This window comes from Melozone crissalis, unplaced genomic scaffold (assembly GCF_028551555.1).
Source record: "Melozone crissalis strain CALT ecotype California unplaced genomic scaffold, PUWL_Pcris_2 ptg000045l_1, whole genome shotgun sequence".
NCBI classification, from domain to species: Eukaryota; Metazoa; Chordata; class Aves; order Passeriformes; family Passerellidae; genus Melozone; species Melozone crissalis.
In genome coordinates this window covers 5,831,453-5,852,013 of record NW_026535823.1, presented here as the reverse complement: position 1 = coordinate 5,852,013, position 20,561 = coordinate 5,831,453, and the positions used below count along the sequence as shown (strand labels likewise).

The 20,561-nt window shown below is 41.9% G+C and overlaps 1 protein-coding gene across 1 annotated transcript in view; it reads right to left on the bottom strand.

The window, feature by feature from the left end:
* The window catches only part of ABL2 (ABL proto-oncogene 2, non-receptor tyrosine kinase), a 42,057-nt gene extending 21,496 nt beyond the window's left edge, over positions 1-20,561 (bottom strand). The window contains exon 1 of the mRNA XM_054285718.1: positions 20,381-20,561. Within this exon, the coding sequence (XP_054141693.1) occupies positions 20,381-20,561 (181 nt within the window). The remainder of the gene's footprint in view (positions 1-20,380) is intronic.

The following is a 20,561-nucleotide window of genomic DNA, read 5'->3' as shown; positions in this document are numbered from 1 at the left end:
AGAGCTCTTCTGCAAAAAGGCTACTTGAGAAATCACAGCTCAGCTGATCCCTGAATAAACCAGAAATACCCACACTCACAAAGTCTAGCTGGAGAGAGGTTTATTTTGCAGCTGTAAAGCACTAACTGATCAGACCTTTGAGCTAACATGATATAAGTGTCCAAGCTGCTTTCCCAGTGACATAATTACATCTTATTAGATACCTTACAGTATTAGGTACTCTCCTTAGACTCAGCACTTGGATCAACAGCCACATTAAACTGTTTCTCAGCTGCCTTTTTGAAATTTATTTTTAGCCTTTTTCGTTAAAAGGAAAACTTGGAAGGAAAGGATAGAGATTAACTCATTGACCTGTAATGTCAGGAGAGAAAGAAAATGTCTCTAATAGCCCAAATCTGAGTTGATGTCATATCTTGAGGCCAAGTATTTTTGCAAGTGCCTTGGGCAGGCAGCAGTGCTTACCTTGTGGAGGATATTCAGAGGGCAGAGCTCCCCAGGTGAGCTGGTACAGCTTCAGTTTCCAGTACATGAGTTTAATTTTTTAATGGAATCCCAAAATGCTTGTTTAGCACAGATGTGATCTCTCAGTTCCATCCACCCACACCGAATATGCAGCAACTGCCAAGGCTACACAGTACTTCTGTTTTAAAAAAAAATTCTCCAGCTAAAAATAAATCACAAAACTCTCAACCTCATTTGTCAGCAACCAATATGCTGTTCAAACCATCGTCCACAGCCATTTTCTTCTGTTGAACAAAGAAGGGGGATCCTTTTTAGAATATTTACTTCATTTGACTAAAATACCCTTGTGATCTTGCCTCCTTTGAAATACATTTGTCTTAGAAAACAAACAAGTGCTTCCTTTCCTCCAAGAAAAGCTGAGCTTTAGCGTGAATACTTGCCCAAAAATTGCATGCCGTGTTGTGAACTTCAGAACCAGGGAAAACTCCTAAGCTGGAAAGCCCCTGACATCCAGCTGAGCCCTGGCTGAGGGAGGTTTAGTTGTCCTGCTCCTCCTCAGCCCTCTGGCCTGATTTCCTTGCAGGGGGGGCAGCGGGAATGTGAAGTCAGAGGAACAAATCCATGGCACTAAACTTAGCTCCGGCTGCGGAACCGCTTCCCCTCGGTGAAAGCCAGACACTTGTCATTGGCTCCAGTGAGCAGACAAGGGGCTCCATTCACCAGCACCAGCCCAGCAGCTGCTCAGGGAGCAGGGTAACACGAGCCCCAGCCTCTCCAGAGGGAGAATTCCAAACCCAGCCTCTCCAGAAGGAGAATTCCAAGCCCAGCGCTGCCACAGCTTTGCAGTTTCAGGCTGTGTCACCGCGTTTGCTTTTCCAAATCTAACTGCAGTGTCTGACCCCCATGTATCTGAATTCAGTATGAAGTCATGAATGTACTCCCTGAAATAATGTCTTTGGAAAATCCTTCCTGGGTTATGGAAGAATTAATACAGCTTTGAAGGAAGAGAAGCCAATGTAAGACTGAGCAGGTTCAGTACTCCTAAAAGTACTTAAAACTACAAAAGGTTTGTCTTGCTGACATAGAAATGAAATCAGTTTTATTACAAAGAAAGATAACAGCAGGTGAATAGACAAAATTGTGCATAAGTCGAGCTGGGTTGAAAATGTTTATATGATTTAGTATGTTTGTAATGGATATTATTCAGTAGATCAGATATTTTAAGACAGAAGAAACATTTTTTTTTTTACATTACTTCAAGAGAGGTAAGACTAGCCAATGTACTAAACTCGATGGAATTTTTATGCAGTTAAGTTACAAACACATTTTATCTGCCTGCCACTAAAGATGTTTTACAAGTTGTGGATTATCTTTTAGGGAGTACAGCACTTTTTGACTGTTAACATCAAAACTATCAAACATTTAAAGGAAGTTTTGATAGGAAAAACAAGTCCTGCCCCTCATTTTTAACAGAACACTTAAATATGCCAAAAGCAAGTCAGCCAGCTAACAACTGGGATTCTTCAGGCACACAACAACCACTGTCCTGGGTCACTTACAGCCCAGCATCCTGCCTGGCAAGAGGGTAATCATATTATTCCAGAATACTTTCCAAGCCTCCAACATGTTGCACTCGAGGTGTTTCGGAGCCAGAGCTTGTGTTGTTGCAGTTAAACTTCCTGACAGGCCTTATTTTGTCCAGTTGCTGTCTGAAGTATTGCAAACTAACCTCACACATAAACAAAATCCTGCTGCCACAGTAGCAAGAGCTCACAGCACCTTGTAGAACAAAGAACAGGCTCTGACTGCTCAGGACATCTCCTAATTTCATTTGCTGATCCTCAGTCTCTACAAGGCAAATCCCAAATGATCAGTACCTGCAGGTGCTTTCTCTGCTATTCATGATTTTTATAAGCCCTTCTCTCATTCTACCTCAGCCACCTCTCCTCCAGGCTGAAGAGAGCCTATGATTCTAAATGTTGTCATGATATGTCTTATTACAGCTCAGAAATTGATTCCTGTTGTTACAGGGGCAGCTCAGAACTTAATACCTCACATGCAAAGGCAGAACCATTTTCCTCAGGGTTCCACCTTCTACATGATCACACTGAATCCTGTTCTGCTTCTTCAACCTCCTGCAAGTTTAGCACTTGCCATTTGTTTTCTTCTTCATATCATTTGTCTGCTTTTAATTTAAGAACCCCAACAAAGAGTTGAATTTAAGGAAAGTTAGAAAGCTGAGTAAAAGACTTTATTCCTGTTTGAGAGCTTTTTAGTTTCTAGACCCTATTCACTAAAAAAAATTGAGGTCTTCCAACAAGTAATATACTCCAAGCAGTGGTTGGTAGTGTATGGTCTGGTTAAGTCAGCAGATATTGCTCTCCTAAGGTGAGGAGCACTTTAAAAAAAAGAGAAAAATTACCTTGCAAAGGACACTAGAAGTCATCTAGTTAAAGAAAGCATCATTTGCTCTAGGGAGAAATAACCCAGGAGGAGGAAAACTTGGCTGTCCCTGGATGCCAAGAGAGCAAAACCACCCTGCAGATGATGCTTTTTCTACTAATTTGTTTTCAGAGCACTAAAGAAAAGCAAACAAAGTACAACAGTGTGGAAGGGAGTGACTTAATTCCCCAGACACATAACGCCACATCTCTTTCCTAGGTTCATGACTGCCATTTCAAAAAGCAGAAATCGCATGGAAAATGCTTAGATTAACCTTCAATTTGGCTAGCAAGGACAGAATCTGGGCTACAGACAAACAAACATCACAAGGGAGCAAGTTACAATTTCAGATTTATCTAACAATTTGTCAAAAGACAAATCCCCTGAAGAGCTGAGATCTGTTGCCAATTTACAATGCTAACCTGAATACTAATGGTTTGTTTTTCCATACCACTGCCAACATCCCCTCCTGTTGCTGGGGAAATTTGAAAGAGGAAAACAGTTGTTTGGAATTATCTAGGATTGTAATAGGCTGTGAGACAATATTAATTAAATGAGATCCTGTTTTATTGATTTGGCACCACAACAACACTTGCCATTCACCTGGAATAAGAACAAGCAGACAGTGTAAGGTATATTAAGAGTAAGGCTTTTCAAGAATGGATTGTGAACTGTAATTTAACCACATACAAAGATTAACAATGATGGGGAAGGCACCAATGCTGCCTTACCCCCTCAAAATGCAGGTATTCCAAACCCAAAACCTAGTTAAGTTCTTTTGGAGCAGTCAGTGATGAAGTTCAATAGAAAGCTACTCTCCTGATTTTACCCAAATCTATTCCTCTTCTGTTCTGGTTTTCATCTGCTGCTTGGAGGTTTTTGTATAGAAATGCAAAATGACAAGGAAAGTATCTGCTGTGTGCTAAAACAGATCCAGCAGCTAGAAAAAGCAAAAAAAACCATCATTTCTATCACTTGCTTGCCACACAATGACTTGACTAATTTTTCCTGTTCAGAGAATAAAACAACAACTTAGTGTTGACACACTGAGGGAACAGGAGCCACTGGTGGTTATTTAAGGAGCTTTCCTCCCACTCAATACCAGCATAGCTGTCTGAGACATCTCCCCTGCTGCCAGGCCGGTGGTATGACTGGGATGCTCCCAGGATTGGCCATGGTATTGTCAGCCACTTTTAACTGGGGCCACTCAGCCTCTGCTACAGCTCCTGCCTTTGGGAGCCACCTCCCCCAGGGCTTAATTTAGTGTATTTACTATATATATTCTGAGGGAGGAAGGAAGAGGGAAAGGGCTGGAAATTCCCAGTGGGAGGTGTAACATTGTGGCTCACTCAGCAGTTGGTTTCCTCTTGCTCTGGAAAGCACTGGTTAGTTCCTAAACTGCATCCATCCACAACAGCAGTTTGGGTGACTTTACTGGGCATAGCAAGATGCTTTTCCAATAAAAGGCTCTGCCAGAAGGACATTGCTACATCCATGGCAAGACTTTTGCCAGTTGTGCCATACAGCTGCCTCCAGGGAGCTGCTTCATTTGGGAGTGTTGTTTTATGAAATGTTCATTTAAAACTGAAATTGAGAGCAAAGTCTGGCTGTGCCAACTTGCAGCATCCCCACATCTTCTGGTCTGAAAGGCCAAGAAAGGTCCCATCCTCTTGCTCAATTGAGATATTTTCTTTTTTCTAATTCGACAGAGTTCCACCTCATTCCTTCCTCCCACTCCACAGAAAAACATTCCCAGTTGTTGCTGGCCTGTATTGGCTGTCAGACAGCTGACTGCTTGGATTACACAGGGCTGTATTGTATCCCTGCAGGACCCAGCCACACAAAGGGGGATCAGGGCTCACTGCTGGGCTCTACCAGCACACCAGGTGCTGTCTTGAAGTTGGACATCCCCAGACAACAGGCAGCTCCTCTCAAAACATTCTCTCTTGAGCCTCTCAAAGTACAAACTGTTCCAAATCAGCTACTCAAGCTACCAAAACTCATGGGGAACTTGTACTCACTCTGACTCAGCCTCTTACAGCAAAGGGATCCTGTCTTCTGTCTTTTGTCCAGGTACTGGAAATTAAAGCCACTCCAAAGCTTTTGGCAGCTTGGGAGATCTTTCAGTTTCATTTCTACTACTTACAGCAGTTACCTATGGCAATGCTGTATTTTGAAGATATTTAAATGACCACAGCTCTCCTCAGTACAGTAGTTAGAAAGCAGAACATTCACCATCCCATGCAGATCCTGTTTCCAGCCAAGGGCTTCTCTACCCCACCCTTATGGACACCCCTTATTTACTACAAGCCACTCACTCACTGCCAGCTCCTGGAGATCCCACTAAACTTGTCCTTCAGGGCAGTTCTCTTTTGGAATTCCAAGCTGCTGTGACTGGTACTTAATTTGCAAATTTCTTTGGAAAAAGTATCCTTGAGGCAAACTCCAAGTCATGCCTCAGCCCAGGAGCTGCTCCTTGGCAAGCCATGGAGCATCCAGAGGCAGATCCCATTAACTCCTGGCTAAAAGCTGATGTGCTTCAGGTTTAAAATGGGTTTTTAGCTTAGAAGGAGTTTGCTTAGAAGAATCAGGAGCTAATTAATATTTGGAAGTTATTTGAAGGGTCTTTAGAATTAATGACATGCTTCCTGTTCATCTACATCACTGCCAGAAACTGTCTTCTCACTATTTTCAAGCTACTTTAAGCACTTAAAAGTCAATATAACAGAGCTGCTGCTGCTTGGAAGTAACCTGGATAGGTTATAGAGCTGAGCAAGTGCCAAAACTGTCAAAAAGAGTGAGGCAAGGAAATATGGACTTATTGTTGCTTTGGGAGCTAAGTCTCTAAGTCTAAATAAGCCACACATGCATAACAATGTTAAATTTTCTAAAAGCCTGTATGATCAGTCCCTGATAAACTGACCCAAGAACTGAAAATTGGAGGCACCCAGCACACTAAGTTCCTCCAGCAAGGATGCTGAAGTTCCAGCACGATGCATCAGCAGAGGCTGTGGCACCAACACCCCTTAAGGTCATGCTTTCATCATGAATAGTGCCCCAAAAAGGGAAAGCCTCTGAACAGCACCCAAATCAATGACTGATAGACAAAAAATGAGAGCCTGGAGAACATCCAGCAGGGACCTGCATAAAGCAAGATTTTGATTTTTTTTTCCTCTAAAAAGATCAGTGACTTAAACGTACATGGTCACACCTTGTGCTCTGACGCCAGAGACTGAGTAATGGCAAACATCAAATAGTTGTGAGCAAATCCAGTGAGTGGAATCAGCCCTCAGAAGGACTGACTAATCTGGGATGGTTCTCCTCTTCCCAGCAATGTCAAACTCAGTAAAACTTCCACATCTGAATTGGGTCTCATGAAAATGCAGTGAAAGATTACCAGGGTGAGAACTTCATTCCTAATTACTACAAAACCAGACCAACAGATTCATTGGCAGAACCAGAATCTGAACTTCATTCCTAATTACTACAAAACCAGACTAACAGATTCATTGGCAGAACTAGATTCTTTGGGCACAAATATTGGTCTTTTTTGACAAGTTCCCATCCATTCAGCCTTATCACATTGCTATTCAGATGTCCAGGATACAAGTAGGCAATATCCTGTAAAACTTTACTTTGACATCAGGTACTTCCTAGATCAACTTATAACTCCTCCCTATCACAGGGAAAAAAACCCCAAACAAACAAAAAGCCCCCAAACTACTCCTCTTATTTTGAAAATTCCTAGTCAATCTTTTAGAAATTATGTATTGTGAATATTACAGGCAGATTATTTATAACAGACTTCATACAAAAGATACATGCTATAGAAGCAGGGTTGAAACTAAGTTACTCAAAATGTATGGAGTTTAATGATTCTGTTTCTAAAGCAAAGGTAGGGCATCCTACATGATGACAGGTAAAATAGAATAACAGGGAAACTGACAGTCTTGGCTTTGTTTTTAGTGCATGAAGGTGGCTGCTGTAATCTAAGACAAATACATAAAATACAGGTTTTTCCTTTAAACTGATGAGGAAAAATAACCAGGTCTGGGTGTGGAGGACTCAAACCAGTTTTTGTGGGAGTTTTGCCAATGTCATAAGAGCTGCAAGGGTGGTACCCTCCTCTCAAAGAAAAAACACAAGTGGAAAAATGAGGCTGTGCAAAAACATGTGTGACTTGGGCAGGGGAAAAGAGGAAGGAGAACTAAGAGCACCCTGGTAGGGCACAGAAGAACCCTGTGATCCATAAAAGCATTCTGCATTTTTAGAGGGATGTGGCACTAACACAGGCTCAGAACTCCTGCCCTATGAAGACACAGCATTACCCAGACAACATGAACTGGGATTTGGAGCCCTTCCAACCATCACTAGACAATTATGAAAAGAAACACCTCCACCACCTCCTAACCCTAATTAAGACTCATAAACTGAACCTTCTGCAGCTGTTGGGATTCCTCTCCTGCTTTTGTCTGGAGCTTTGGGGTGGGATCATGGTGCAGACACGTGCTGGCTGTGCAGCTGTCTCTGGAAGCAAGGAGCAGGCATTCCTCCTCACAATGAGGTGTGCAGGCACATTTTTTTCAGATTTAAAGTTGCATGAGGGCTACTATACAAAGCTGAGAGGGCTCACCTGCCACCCACTGATTTTCTTTTAGTCAAGAGGCAGTCAGGAAACAGCAGCATGAGTATTTCATCCCAAACTGTGAGGTTTGCTAAATCTGGACCATTGCTTTCTAGATTTGTCACAAGAGGCAATGATGCTTTTCCACTGAGGATATGAATTCTAGTAAGATTTATTTCTAAACCCTCTAGCAGGTAACCATCTCCCCTGCTCAGGTAACTAAACAGTAAGATCCACAACTTTTGCTGAAATGTTTTATGAGCAATGAAAGGATGGAAGAGCAGGAGGATGTATTAAATCCCAGACTTCTGCTGGGGCTGTACCTGCTTTGTGGGTGACTCCTCTCACTGCTGCTAACCAGGCTCTACCCAGCAGTAAATGCCTATTCTCAGACACATTAAATTCACAGCCCACACAACATTCTCAGTCAGGGCATGCTAATATTGTGGCTTGATACTACACAGGATATTTTTGTAGCACTTGATATATCGCGTGTCTTGCAGTTTTGGTGTTTTATTCTTTTGACAGCCCTACAGAGTAGGATAAATTTGTGCTATGAAGGAGGTCTAAAGCAAAGCAAAAGTAATTTCCTAAATATCTGGAAGCTATGGCAGAGCAGGACTCAAGTTGCTGTTGATCAGTGATCTTACCTAAAGTGCAATACTCAGAGCTTTCATTACAAAACCTTCACACTAATAAATAACACTTTCAATCAAAGTCATAAATGACTCTGAAAACAGCTACTGTCCCAACTATTGATGTTGCCTAAACAAAAACTCCTACTCTTACACTAATGAAGTAGAATTAAAATAAACAGCTTTGAGTTCAAGCATCAAAAAAGGTTAAAAAATCTGCCATGGGGCAAAGCATAACAGAAAGCCTCTGTAGTCAAACTTGGAGAAAAGGCCTGTGGAAAGGGTGTTGCATCCATAGTCCTGCTAGAGATGTGCTGCATAAACCATCTTGTGTGCTCATGCCTCACTTATCTGTGTGACAAAAGAGTCTTCCTTTTATAAACTGACTACTCTGCCAGTGCAGAAAAAAAAATTAAATAGTTAACTGTTGTGGAAAATAGTTTTCCTAACTGCAGATATTTTTACTCATGCTAGCATCTTATATATATGTGTATGTATATATATATATAGAGAGAGAGAGAGAGAGAGATGGTACCTTCATAGGGAGAAGCTATTTTCTCCAGTTCCTGCACACCTGTATTCCAGGTTCTAGAGCTGACATCTTTTGTCAGCAAAGCCAAAGAAATTTGGAACAAATTAGGAGCACACAGACAGAAAGACATTGTGCATCACCTGTCTCATTTTCAGAATATATATGGCTCCAAATAAGACACCAGCTGAGTAAGAATGCTAAATGCTCTGAGGAAAGGGAATTTTTTTCCTATTTAGTCACCAGCATAAATTCTTGGACATTCAATTCTGTTTCCCCTTAAACCTCAAGCACCCTCATTTTACACAGTATTGTCCATGGAATGACACTTGTTCCCAACACAGGGCCACTATCTAATTTCTGAAAGCACAGGAGCAATCCTTAGAGTTGCAGCCTTCACTTTGGTGTATGAAAATAGTAAATTCTATGTACTAAAGCCCACTTCTCTACTAACTGTGAACAGAGGTGATGTTTGCCTAATAGCCTTTATTAGGTTTCAAACATTACAAACCGACCTCCCTGCAGCTCAGGGGGTAACTGTGATGAAGAGTATTTTTCTGTGAGAGGAAGAATAGATGGGAGGATGTAATAAACCAGATGCCAAGCCTGAAATGCACCTAAGATCTCAACTTTGTAGCAAGTTAGGAGAGTCTGTGGGAGAATAAAAGGGCATCTACAGCATGCCAGAAGTCATGCCTTTGCTTTTGCATGACAATATTCAAGACAGGAAGTCTCTCTTGGTTGTACTTTAAACAGGTTTTCATATCTCCTTTGTAGGAGTCTGGTTTAGGACTGATTCATGAGTTTCCTTCAGCATGGCCTTTCACTGGCTTGTACTAATACATGACTTTTAGAAAAACACAACTGCATCCCAATTTAGTGCAACAACTCAGCAGTCAATGGCTAACCCCACTGCTGTGTCAGGTGATTTTAGTTTTTGGTAATTACCTGCCCTTAACACCAGGTTTACCTGCCCTTAACACCAGGTTTGGGATGTCCTTGCAGAGATCCTGTTTCCCAGGCACCAGCCCAAGTGCACGAATGCTTTATTGCAATTCCCTTTGCATTTCCCTATTGCTGGGCAGCCAAAGCCATTACTCCACAGTTCTCCCTCTGTTTTAATTCACTGGAGCTTCAGTCTCTTTATGGATATTTGAGAGATAACACTGAGCAAAGTGCAGTGCTTTGGGATTCCTTTTCAAGTCCAACAATTAATACAAACATTACCCTTCCCTTGGACCTATTACCACACCACAAATGTTTTGAAATACAGGCTAGAGCCACAACAAACACATTTCTCTAAAGCCTACAGGATGAGACAAGAGTGTATGACTGAACATTTAATTTAGCCTGCAGACAGCTTTCCTGGGTTTGTTTGTGCCAAAATTAAGTCTAAACAGCTCCATAAACCAAGCAAGCATAATTGTAATTTTACAGATGAGAAGTGCACAGAAGCAAAGAGAAGTGATTCTTAATTTGAGTGCTCAGATTACCTAGCAAAAGTATCACATTTAATGTCCTTCCATGCACAAAAGCTGTCTGCATGCTTGCACATAAACAAGTTGGGAAACTTCCCTTGCTGGCAGATGAAGTTAACTTAGGATAAAGCCCAACAGAAACAAAACCCAGCTCTTAATGGCAAAAACAAAATAAACATGTATTGTTACATCTTAATACAGCCACATCTGCCTTTTGCTGTGTGGGTCCTGCCTGCTTTCATAACCCAACACTTAAAGCGCTGCACTGTAACACAGTAATGTCAAATAACACACCCCACTTTTCTTAGTGGAAAAAACCTTTTAGCAAAGGATAAGTGAAGGCATTGGAGCACCCTCTCGTGGCAGGCTGAAACAGCGTTTGGAACGAGCAGCTGAGCTCAATCCTTTTACCTTGTTAGCTGAAAATTTCAGAGTTTACACCGAGTCCCCACCTGGGGCAGAGCAGGCGCTGGGAGCCCAGCTGAGCTTTATTCCAGAGCCAGGCTGCACCTAGGAGCAGTTCCAGCCTTGCCACCGAGCAGGAAATGAGAACCAAGGAGTTTTATTGAGCAGAAATGCTGCCATGGCACACAGAGAATGTCCCTGTGCTCCTGCTGTCAGGGTGCCTGGGTGTGCATGGAAAGAAAGGCACGTGCCAAGGGTCTGAGCCAAATTTAGCTCAACCCTTTGACAACACAGTAGATGGAATATTACAGGCATATATTTGAATATACAGGCATATTCAAAATAAGAATTTGAATTTCTGCACAAAACTACAGCCAACCTCAGCTTTGACAGACATAAGCCCTGTGGTCTAATTCAACTTTTTAAAGCACATCTGTATTTCTAACTAAGTGCAAGAATTACCATATAAACAATGAGTCTGATTTAGAGGACAGTGCCTTCTTTAAGTACTTTTTACCCCTAAAATCTCAAATAGATTTATTTATGATGACCTAAAAGTGAAAACATTTTCTAACAAAGAGGATGTAACAAGGGTTCAACCTGCTGGATTTCTATCTCTTAGGATAGCTATGGCAGGCCAAGCCACTCCAATCAGCATTTGGGCACCCACTGAGTGTGCAAATCAATCCTAAGGCATCTAATGCACCTCTGGAAGAAAAAAATATTAAAAATTGGCTTGTTGTTCTTCTGTAGTTATAATATTGGACTCAAATTTATTAATTAGTAAAAAAAAAAAATTAAATTATAGTTTCTTCTAAAAAATCAGCTCCTTACCCACATCTATGCTTCAAACCTTATATCCACAGGGTTAAGATCCTGAATTTAAAAAGAAAAGGCTAAATACAACTTGAAACACTAACACTACAAAACCTTACCATTTTCCTATTTATTCTAAGGATCCTCTGTAGATAAAAGTTTATTAATATCATAAAGTCCCTCTGCTTTCTCTATGTATTCCAACATAAAATGATGTAAACCCAACAAACACAACCCTGAATAATGAGCATACAATTGATGACTAGTGCAGAAGTATTTTGCTGTGCTCCAGTGAGTAATCAGGCCAGAGCACAGGTTTCACAGTACTATTGATCACACAAGCTCTGCTCATCCCTCCCCAAGCTCAGACCTCTCCCTGCCTCAGAAAGAGATGCCCAAACCTCCCCAATCCCTGCTCATCTTCCCAGGAAGGAGAGGAGAGCACAGGAATCCTGCAGAGAGGTGGCTCTCACTATTTTAGTTTTAATTTCTATTTTACTGCTACAAATGATAAAGCTCATCAGGCTTACTTGATGCCATTCAGGTCAGTGGAAAGCAGGTTTGAAAACAAACCAGAATTGAGTGATATCTCATAAAATAATCAAAAAAAGCACTTTCAGAGCACCTGTTCAAGGTGCCACCTCCACCCCAGCCTTTATGCCTCGATCAAGGTGCCACTGGGAGAGCAACTTTACCAACACTCTGCTTATTAAAAACAACAATATTCCAAAGAGCACACAAAGGATACTCAGCAATTCACAGTTCAAGTTGTAAAAACTCCCTATTTTAACTTTCATATTTAGGAGCTGATCCTGAGAGCTGCCACTTACTAGACTGAAATTTTTTGTCAGTTTATAGATGAAAAAACCAAATTTACAAGAGAAAATGAACCACAGATCAGCTCTCAGACAATGGATGCTGTTTCTTTTTCTTGTACTGAAGGGAATGGTGAACATAGAAAAAGCCTTATAATACAAACTTGTCTTTTAAGAAAAAAATTGCATTAAACACAAGCATTAAGTCCATGTTTATGCAAACCAGTCAGGCCTGTATGACCTTGAGCTCTGCTGCACCCAGTGACCTAATGGAAGAAGGAAGCTAGGTCACTATTCAAAACACCTTCAAGGTTGTTCAGATTTCTTAGAGTGCATTTCCTTCTTCCTAGATGACCCAATTTGTATCAATTTTTAAAAGATTGGCATAAAAAGGCTTTTTTTACTGCTAAACAGCAGTACACTTTCATTAATTGGCCAGTTTTGACAGATTGCTGGGTGGGAAATAACACTTTAAAATTTCTTTTTTTAAAAAACCCTTTAAGGCTAATCTAAATAATCTTTCCAATTTCCTTCTATTATTAAGCAATTTTCACAAATACCATTACAGCTGTACCTTAGCTCTGCTTCTGCTCTTGGCTTTCCTAAGCAGCAGCCCAAAATTGATATTCTCATCAGTCGTGCAGCCTCCCACGGGCTTTTGAATAGCAGCAGCAAAACTGAACAGTCTTGTTAACTCTGTGACACTGCTGGTTAGCAAAAGCAACCCTGAGCAGAAAAGGCTTGGAAATCATCTTGAGAAACTGAGCTGCCCTTGCAGCCTAAGGAAGGCCTCATTATATTAATTTACACTCCAGCTTGGATTTGAAGGGTTATCTTCACAATCCAGGGGATACGAAATTCAAATGTACAAATATTTTGGGGTTTTGTCTAGAAAACAGATCTGTGCTCTGTAAACACCTTTTAGATCTCTGATATTTAGGGTTAATGTAGGAGGTAATGCCAATCTACTTGGATATGATAATATTTAAACAAGCTCCTAGCCCAGGCCAGATTTGTGATGGGGAAATGTCTCTTCACTTTGCAGTTCCTGTAGGTTTTGGTGGTTTGCTGAGGAGCACCACTCTCTGCTGTTAACTTCTTGAAAAGAAATTAGTCTAACTGAAAACACAATCTGAAAAACAGGAACACTTCCTAGTCTATGCTACATGCTCCAAAATGTATAATATTTATATAATTTAGCCAATATTCACGCAATTTCTTTCAACCAGAAGCAAGCCTGAAACCTGTTTCAAAATTAGCCATGGTGCTGATCTCAGCTGAGATGACAACAAACAGGAATAGCCAAGACATGCTTGATGCCTTGTTGTTGGGATTATCACTAGAGAAACAAAGGAGAAATGGACATGGAGGTGCACAGGGTCACAAATTCAGAATGTTCTCATCCTCTTATACTATAATTCAATTGCTAACTTGACCCAAAAGCAGCAGGAGATGGTTCCTATGCCTTTGCCATATATAGCTTATAACAAGAAGCAGCTACTTCCTTTTCACTTATAATAAATAATAAAGCCAAGAAAACATCAAATAAACCAGGAAAGAGGCCAAGATCCAACTCAGCAGCATTATAAATGAAAGGATGAGGCATGCTGTCCTATAGAAAAATGAGTGTTCCTTCACTTAAGAGCTTCTTTTCTTACATAACTGTAGTCCCAATTCTTGCATCACTATTGTCACAGAAAACTTTCAAATTAATGTAAGTGAAGCTCCATGTTTATTAATACATGTAGTTATTTTTAATTGAAGTCTCTTAGTAAGATTAAGATTCTAAGGTTAATGGTAAAAGAGGAAGGGAAATTCTTGAAAAAGAAGTATGTTTAACAGACCTCTAAAGAGCACCAGAAGATTGAAATAAAACTAATTTAATTTTTAGTGAAGTATTTCTGTACGTCTCTGTCTCCCCTTCAAAAAAGGCAAAGTTATTTCAGGGCTGTTTTTTTTTTATAAATTGTTCTGCTGAATTAACTGGTACTGAAAGCCACCTATTAAAAAGTTAATTTACGCCCAGCTACAGACAAGTAATCATTGTGAGAGATGCTCATGTCTCTACAGAGAGCCCACAAAGCACAGGCAACTTCCTAAGCACATATGGGTAATAGAATGAAGCTTTGTTGTTGTGGTTTGCAGCTACCAACAGGAAGCCTCAATGGTTTTGTAAATGTCACTTATTCCAGAGAGAACAATCTCTATGGGTAATACCAAGAAATACTTTAAAATAAAGTATTTCATAACCACAAAGCCAGAGAAATGTGAAGGATGACGCAGTAAGGTGAGAAAACCGTGACCTCAGAGCCAGCAAGTCAATGCTGCTGCACCTCAGCACAAGTTTCCTTTCCTGCTGTGGGGAGGGAAAGAGGCTGCCAGGGGCCCAAACAACCAAGAGAAATATTTCTGTACCAGTCAATACTGTGCTGAAGGCTGCTGAGGAGGAAACTCTATGCCTACATTGCAGATTCACCTGCAGAGCCAGTCCTGGGCCATTGGCACTGCAAGCCTTGTGTCACCTGTAATTACAGGCTGCTGAAGCACTGCTAATGGCCTGGGGATCTGGGAGATCAGGCTGGACACAGGATGCACCTGAGGCTTTGGTCTGTGCTGATCCATCCATCCCTGGCTTTCTGAAACACAACCAGGTGAAAATGAGCTCTGCAAGCCACCACACAAAACCCAGCTCTGTTACTTTTAACAACTTCCCCACTCATCCCTACTGGAGTGAGTACAAAGTTCTTGGTTTGTATTAGCTGGATTTTGATAGTTACTTATGGCTATAAATCAGCCAGCTGTCAGCAGTACTTAGAAGGCAGTTTATGGATAGTAAGTATCCTGGAAACATCAAGTTGTGACAACTAAGAGAAATGAGCTAGAATAAATCATGCTAAGGATCTCTGGCTTTAGCTGTAAAACAAAGATCTACAAAGTACAGCTTGACTTGGGCAAGGACTGGCCTGCTTTAGGAACAAACAAACATGATATATGCTGAAGTGGGTCACAGAGCAGGTCACTCCTCCTGAACACCAGAGAAAACATGGTTTTCTTACTGTTCCAGAATCTGCAATAAGTACCAGCCATGAAATATTCCTGAAGCCAAGCCTGCTAGAGCATCTCCAGGAGATAGTCCAACTCTCTCCACTCTAATTCTGTGAGCTGGTGATGCCACTAGATTAAAATAGGATGGTTTAAGACACTTGCAGTAATTTGCTTGTAGTGTCCCTGTTCATTTCCCACCGATTTGTTCACTTGGCCATGTCCTTAATTCCAAAAAAAAATCCCACCAATTTTTTTTTTGCAAAACATTGCACTTGCAAGCAATAGCAAGTTTGTGAAATATTGCTAGAACAACTTGTACCACACCATCTGCTACTTGGGGAGAACTGAGAAGTTAGAGATATGTCTGGGCTTTGAAATTTGATTTTTAAGTTGATTCTGAGTAAAAAAATTTTGAGGTAACTTCATTTCAGTCTTACCTTCTTCAGACTCTGTTCCCTGCCTATGTGAAAAAAATTAGATCAGTAGTCAGTATTATATCGTCCCTTCCAGTTGGTAGCCTCCTCTCTTTTGCAAAATTCATTATACAAAAATCCCAGCTTAACACAAGGTATAAAAATCAATATTTAATGCAATGGATCTGCAGGAATAATTTAGACATCATGGAGAAGGATGCAATAGAGAACACGCCTACAAATTCATGTTCTACAAGGGATGTTCCCCTAGACACTCAGCTGAACTATCCTTTATTCCCCAAATAATTAGTTAAGAGTTATTTATATATTGTGGTCCCACAAGATTTCTGATTTACAGTACAAAAAGCCAGGCACTGAATACAGTGATTATATTCCATCTGCACAGGGCATTTACTGACAGGAAAGTCTGTGGGCAAGTAGCTCTGGCCTGAGCTTGCTGCATTTCACTGGGATGAAGAATAAAGAACATTTTAGGCAGCCCACAAAGTGCAGTTGTTAAACTGACCCTATTTTCTCTCCTTCTTTCCATTTTCCTGCATCCAGCTTTTCAGTTTCAGAATTTCAAAGGGACAGTGTTATTTATGCTTCTTCCTATTTTAGAATGTTTTTATCATGTGTCATAGCACTCTGACTGCCTTAGGGGAGCTTTAATGATAATTTTATTTTTAAAAGTATAGGCTTATCTAGTCTGACCTTGATGCACATAATAAAAGGTTGCTAAACTCCTCCTCTAGAAAACAAAACAGGGAACAAATGTCCTGTGCCTGCTGGATCAAAAGCTCAAGTGTGGCAGAGCCTTCCACTACCCCAAAATATATCACCAAGGCAACTGTAGCAGTATTGCAAACAGGTATTGCAAAGGCTTCCCAGCCAGGATTTAAATAATCTGATTTTCCTGCAGTATGTGCTCTACAACACTCAGCAAGTCTTTTTGGAGATGAAAAGCATGCTAACACCATTCCAAAGAGTATCTTGGTAGAGTAGAACATTATCAGCGCTCTTCTGAAAGAAAATTACAAGTGTCACTGTTCAAAGGTCAAAGCAGCTCAGTAGAGTCCGTGCAGCTTGGAAGTTGTTGGTTGTTGTTGCTTGTTTCCCTTTCCTCAAACAAATTTCTGAAAGGATAAGGAGATAACTGACTTCCCTCTTCACTCTCCTGTGCCTTCTCCAGAAGGGAAAGCTCACTCTGTAGTGCAAGCACTTCTTGTCTTTGCTGGTTGCACTGATCTGTAAGAATTTGGTTCTAAGTACTGCTCACTGCAGCTCTTCCCTCTGGACTTGTGGCACTCATGAATTCCAGTGGAGTGCACGTGGAAACACCAGTGTTTGAACAATCCTCGTGTTCACACTCACCCTTTCTACTACACCAACAGCAACCAGCATGCTTACAATCCACAGCCTGCTTCTGTGAGTCACTGACAACATGCCAGCAATGCTCACAAACGGGTGTTTTAAAGGGCTAACTGCAGAAGATTGCAAATTCCATTATTATCTTCTTGCATCCTGGAGAACTCCATAACTAATGGAATCACATGAGGGTATCAGCTTGCTTAGGACTTTTCTGCTCAATGTCACACACAGAACTCAATACCACAGTGAGCTGAAAGCCCCAGCAGCCCAGGTGTCTGTTCTCACGATGGAATAGTGGGGTGCCACATTGCAGATCCCTTGCTCTTTCCAGAAAACATCCTCAAATTCTTTGTTCCAAGTGCCTCTCCTGTAGAGCTTCTGCCACACAAACCATAACCCAGCAAATAATCATGGGACAGACTGGCTCTACTCAATCTCTTGATTTTCAAGGACATCTATGGTTCAAGTCAGCTGGGTGAAAATGCTTGTCTCAGATTTCCAGTAGCTTAGCAAAGAGGGTTTTACACTTCATCTATTTGAGTCAAACTGCTCTTCAAAATCCTGTAGCAAAACAGGTCTGAGGCTGAAAACATTGGTTATTTCCACCCTTTTCATAAACAATCCAGAAGAAGCAACTCCTCAAAATGAACCTTGGCAGGAGCACTCAGCAAGGTTTGCTGCTGGCACAATGTGGTAGGAAAGCTGCCAACACAAGGTAGGGATTTATAAACAGGTTGTCTTCTTCACATCCATGACTGCATCAAGGAAGGGAGAAAATCCAGCCTCATCCTGTGACTGGCTGCTTTAGCCACTGGTCCAAGAGTGCTAACCCACAATCCTGCGCTTTTGCCATCACTTTCCATACACTGTGAATACATGTCCCAGAAACAGGATGGAAGGTGGAGTTCAGAAGGAAATTACCAGAAAAGAGGCATCTGGATCAAGTAACACCACCAGCAACCAGAGCATCTCCGCAGCAGAAGCATATGACTCACTTAAAGAAAACCTGGCTTGCTGCTGGCTAAGTAAAACAGGAGAGCAAGGTCATTAAATGAAAAATAAGAATACAAGATGATAAAAAATTCCCTTAGACAAGGAGAGTCAGGATCACAGGAAACAGTTTCTCTGACAAAGGAAGTGAACTCCAGATTTAGGAACATTATATGCATTTTAGTTTTTGCCCAAGACAAATATTTAAAAAGGTACCCAACTTTATCAGCATTTGCTACAGATTATTAATACTGACTTGTTAACTCATTCCTAGTAAAATGTGAATGGAATCAGGAAACATTTTAACACAGCTGAGGCATTCACCAAGATGGAAGAGAAGTTTGAAACCTGCTCCGAAACTCTCAAAACCTGGGTTGCCAAAAAGTCCCACCCCTTCTACATAATCTAACAGAATAAAAAGCTGTTTCTTGTTTTTAAGACACACCTTCCTTTACAGTCTACAAGGAAAATAACAAAAAGAATCCTAAGTAAAGACCCTAAGTAAAGCTACATCCATTACCTTAGCACTGAAGCAGATAACCTAAGCAATATAAATAGTAGTGAGATTATTCTGATAGATACCATCGCTCTTATCCCAGAGCAATGTTCTTTTAATGTGGCACTGAACAGTTTTATTCAGTGTGTTGGCCTTCCAGGCTCATTCTTGTTTCTCATTCTATGGAAGACAGAGCAGAAGGGCTGGCAGGGCACATAATTTGTCTTCTTGGTGCGCATGCATGCTTCAGAAAGCTTTTCCTCTCCATTTCCCTGCCACTACATGTAAATAATTCTCCCTACTGTCTATCTTTAAAATTTAGTAGGGTTTGGGGAGGAGCTAGAAGGAATCATTCAGGATGCTGAACTAAATTACTACCAAAGCATGCAGCAACAACAAAAAGAAGCGCTTGAGTCAGTGTCAACTGTGTTATTGGGAAGTCACTACACATCCCCACATGCTGTAATGCACTTCCCCAAATGTCCTTTCTGTCCTTGCCTTGTAGGAGCAGGAACCAAAGAGTCATCCTGGCCAAAGCATGAGAAGACAGTTTGACATCAGCCGGAGTGTACACCGCAGCCTCTACAGCATTCTTGCCCTGCTACCAAAAACTCAGACACACCCCACTGAAAGAAGTGGGGTATGTGCATGACTTCTGAGATGTCCTCAACACTGTGAGTGTGCAGTCTGCGATAGCAATGTTTTAGCCAAAGTGCCTTTTAACGTACAAAGATACAAAGAGTAAAACGTGAAGTTGCAATAAAATAACTCTTAGTTTAACTGTGGGTCAGGCACTTGGCAAGCATGTGCTGTTTTGGTTTTAAAGCTGATACAGCTCCCTGAACTCAAAAGCTGTGATAACACTGAGATTTTTAAGAACCAGATTTAGTGGAGTGCTCTTGTTTTGATAGATACTTACATGTCAGCAGTCACAGAAGATGATATTTACTTTTAGACTGCTGGTTGCACGTTCCTTAATCTTTTTGCTTGAGCTCACTCTATTGAGCAAAAGAAAACGTGTATTGTCAGAAGCAGCCTTGCTTTATAAACACTGCCAACTCTCTCTCCGCTTAAAGCCAAGCCAGCCAAGCTCTCCAGAGCTGATTCAGGTCTTTAAAATTTGAGATGCATCCGCATTGAGATGCATCTACTCTCAACATGCTTGTCAAGGCAGACAGGTTTCAGTTGATCTTTCCTTCCAAAACTTGGCAACATCTTAACATAATGCATAAATAAGTATATATATATATATATTTAAAAAATAATAATAATAAACATGGTTACAAAGGAGATTTGAAGGTGTGTGGGTCCTTCTAAGAGAGGTTACAGAAACGTGTACGTGAAACATCTCCGGTCTCGGTTTATAGCAGCAATAGAAGTGGACAGGTAGAAACTTCAACCTAGAATCAGATGGCAGCTGTAATACCCCAGTCAAAACGAAATTGCTCGCTCTGTCAGGACCTAGACAGTCCCACAGATGTACAACGGCAAGTCACAAACGCCTCGGCAACCAGTCGGACAAGGCACATGCTACCTTTACCTTTGTAAACAAAACCAGAGCTCGGAATCGCTGCGGTGACAGCGAACGAACCCCGCAGGTCCCGATTCCCGGCGGCGCCACCTCGCTCCCGCTGGGGCTGGTGGGCAGTCCCGATCCCCAACTCCAGCGGGTGGCGGGGGGAAGCTCCTCCGAAGCCGAGCATCCCCCGGGACGTGGCGGCCGGGGCGAGCATCCCCCGGGACGTGGCTGCCCCGCTCCCCCCGCCTGCCTCTCCCCTCCCCCAGTAAACCCACCACAACAAAAGAGGGAGGGGAGGAAGGCCGATCGCGCCCCTTTCCCCCTCGCCCCGGCCGCTCACCGTGCTGGGTGAAGACATTGAATCCTCCCTCTGCGGAGCGCCCGGCCGCCTCCCGCCGGCGGCCCGCCGGCCTGGCCGCGCTGCTCCCCCGCAGACCCCGCGGCTGCTGCTGCTGCTGCGGCGGCGGCTGGTGCTGGAGCCCCGCGCCCGGCTCCCCGACGCGGCCCACCTGCTGCCCCAT